The sequence below is a fragment of the Nothoprocta perdicaria genome, unplaced genomic scaffold (assembly GCF_003342845.1).
Source record: "Nothoprocta perdicaria isolate Ctin4 unplaced genomic scaffold, notPer1 scaffold_497, whole genome shotgun sequence".
Lineage (NCBI taxonomy): Eukaryota > Metazoa > Chordata > Aves > Tinamiformes > Tinamidae > Nothoprocta > Nothoprocta perdicaria.
In genome coordinates, this window is record NW_020455751.1 from 40740 (window position 1) to 43060 (window position 2321).

General features: G+C 72.1%; 2 protein-coding genes across 2 annotated transcripts in view; both read right to left on the reverse strand.

Annotated features, from left to right (window-relative positions):
- RDH5 (retinol dehydrogenase 5) overlaps window positions 1–79 on the reverse strand; it is a 2464-nt gene extending 2385 nt beyond the window's left edge. Inside the window, exon 1 of the mRNA XM_026047365.1 lies at window positions 2–79. Coding sequence (XP_025903150.1) covers window positions 2–79 — 78 coding nt within the window. The remainder of the gene's footprint in view (window position 1) is intronic.
- A 1365-nt stretch (window positions 80–1444) lies between these two features.
- Window positions 1445–2321, reverse strand: part of BLOC1S1 (biogenesis of lysosomal organelles complex 1 subunit 1) — a 4785-nt gene continuing 3908 nt past the window's right edge. The window contains exons 2-3 of the mRNA XM_026047366.1: window positions 1643–1775; window positions 1445–1569 (exon numbers count right to left, since the gene is read on the reverse strand). Of these exons, the coding sequence (XP_025903151.1) occupies window positions 1459–1569; window positions 1643–1775 (244 nt within the window). The 3' untranslated portion in view covers window positions 1445–1458. The remainder of the gene's footprint in view (window positions 1570–1642; window positions 1776–2321) is intronic.

Sequence of the window (2321 nt, forward strand, 5' to 3'; positions counted from 1 at the left end):
GGCGCCGCAGCCGCCGCCGGTCCCGCAGCAGCCAGCCCAGCGCCCAGGCCAGCGCCGCCAGCGCCGCGTACAGCCACATGGGCGCTCGGCACGGGAGCAGCGGGCTCCGCTGCACCGGAGCGTCCCGCGGGGACAAGGCGGGAAACGGGGGCGCGTTTGAGCCGCCCCCCGCGCCGCCCCGCCGGACCGTCCCGCGCCGCGGGCCGGGATTAGCCGGCTCCGTGCGTCACCGCTGGCCGCCCGCCCGCCACCCCGGGGCTAAACCGGGACGCGGGTGACACCGGGGGGGCAGGGGCTGCTGTCCAGGATGAATCCCGGCCCCACTCTCCGGAATGAAACCTGTTCCCCCGGCCCCACTGTCCAGGAAGAATCCCGCCGCCCCTGGCCCCGCTGTCTGGGATGAATCCCAGCCCCACTCTTCGGGATGAATCCTTACCCCCCCCAGCCCCACTGTCCAGGATGAATCCCTCCCCTCCCGGCCCCGCTGTCCGGGATGAATCCCACTCCCCCTGGCCCCGCTGTCCGGGATGAATCCCGCCCCCCTCAGCTGCCCCCCGCACCCATGCGGAGATGGGGGGCTCTGACCCGCCGGGTCCCGCAGCCCCCCAGCAGGGTGGGTAAGAGGGGCCCCGTTTCTGCCCACTGGGGACCTCCGCGTGAGGGTCGCCCCCCCCCAGTCGGTGCCTCTGACATCTTCGATCACTCCCACCTCCGGCTGCCCCCCAGGACCCAACATGGGCTATGAGGGAATGGGGGGGCTCCTGCCACCCTCCCCCTGCCCTTTGGGGACAAGGGGACACTTGGTGCCCCCCCGCAGGAGGCTGCTCCCCACACACTGTCACAGCTGAGCCCTGACAGACTCATCTCACCCCAGGGGGGCAGGGCTGGTGCCCCCCAACACGAGCCGGGTGCCCCCCCAGCCAAGGCCACCACATACCTTGAGCAGGGACCTGGGGACGCTGCTGTGGCCGCGGTGGCAAGAGCAGTGTGACCCGGGGCAGGGGGGGACACGGACGCTCCTCCCCCCGGCACCCGCTGCCAAAGCTCCGGATGGTGCCCCCGCCCCCCGCCCCCAACCCCCTCCGAGTGCCAGAGTTGTGACCCCCTCAGTCCTCATCCAGGTGCATGGAGGGGCAGGGGACACCCCCACAATTAAGGGGACACCCCTGGACATAGTGGGGACACAGGGGGCAGCCCCCAGGATGCCAGGGTCCACTTTGGCAGGGGGGGACACAGTGTGGGGCTCTGCCCCCCGCGTGCTGGGGGGGTCGTGGGGGGGATTAGTGACCTGAAGGGCCCCTTTGTGCAGCACAAAAACGCGGCGCCGGCTCCGGGCGGCAAAGAGGATGAGGGGGCTTAGGGGGGGCAACAAGGGGGGGCTCGTGTCCCGCGCGCGGCTTTATTGTGTCCTCGAGGCGGTGGCGGCAGCGGGGGGGACACCGCCGGGGGCCGCGGCGCTCAGGACGGCGGCGGCTGCAGCTGCCCCTTGCACACGTAGTCGAGCGCGGCCGCCACGCTGCGCATGTCCAGCTCCATGCTGCGCGCCCAGTTCTCCACGTCGCCGATCTCCTGCGGGAGCGGGGCCGGGATGTCACCGCGGCCGGGGCGGTGACAGGCGGGTCCCCCCGCCGCCGGCTCCCACCTTGAGCGCCTGGTTGAAGCTCTCCACCATGGCGATCCACTGGGCCGTCTGGCGGGCGAACTGCGCCGCCTGCGCCTGCAGCGTCCGCACCTCGCGGTCCAGCTTGCGCTGGTTCACGTAGGCCTGGGCCACCCTGCACGGGGCACGGGGGACATGCTGGGGGCGCAGGGACACGGCGGGGACACGGTGGGGACATGGGGGACACGCTGGGGGTGCGGGGACACGGCAGGGACACGGCAGGGACACGGTGGGGACACAGGGGACACAGTGGGGGTGCGGGGACACAGCAGGGACACGGCGGGGACACGGCGGGGACACGGGGGACATGCTGGGGGCACGGGGACACGGCGGGGACACGGCGGGGACACGGGGGACACGCTGGGGGTGCAGGGACACAGCAGGGACACGGCAGGGACACAGCAGGGACACAGCAGGGACACAGTGGGGGTGCAGGGACACAGCAGGGACACAGCAGGGACACAGCAGGGACACGGGGGACACACTGGGGGTGCAGGGACACAGCAGGGACACAGCAGGGACACAGTGGGGACACAGTGGGGACACAGTGGGGACACAGTGGGGGTGCAGGGACACGGCAGGGACACAGCAGGGACACAGTGGGGACACGGGGGACACAGTGGGGGTGCAGGGACACAGCAGGGACACAGCAGGGACACAG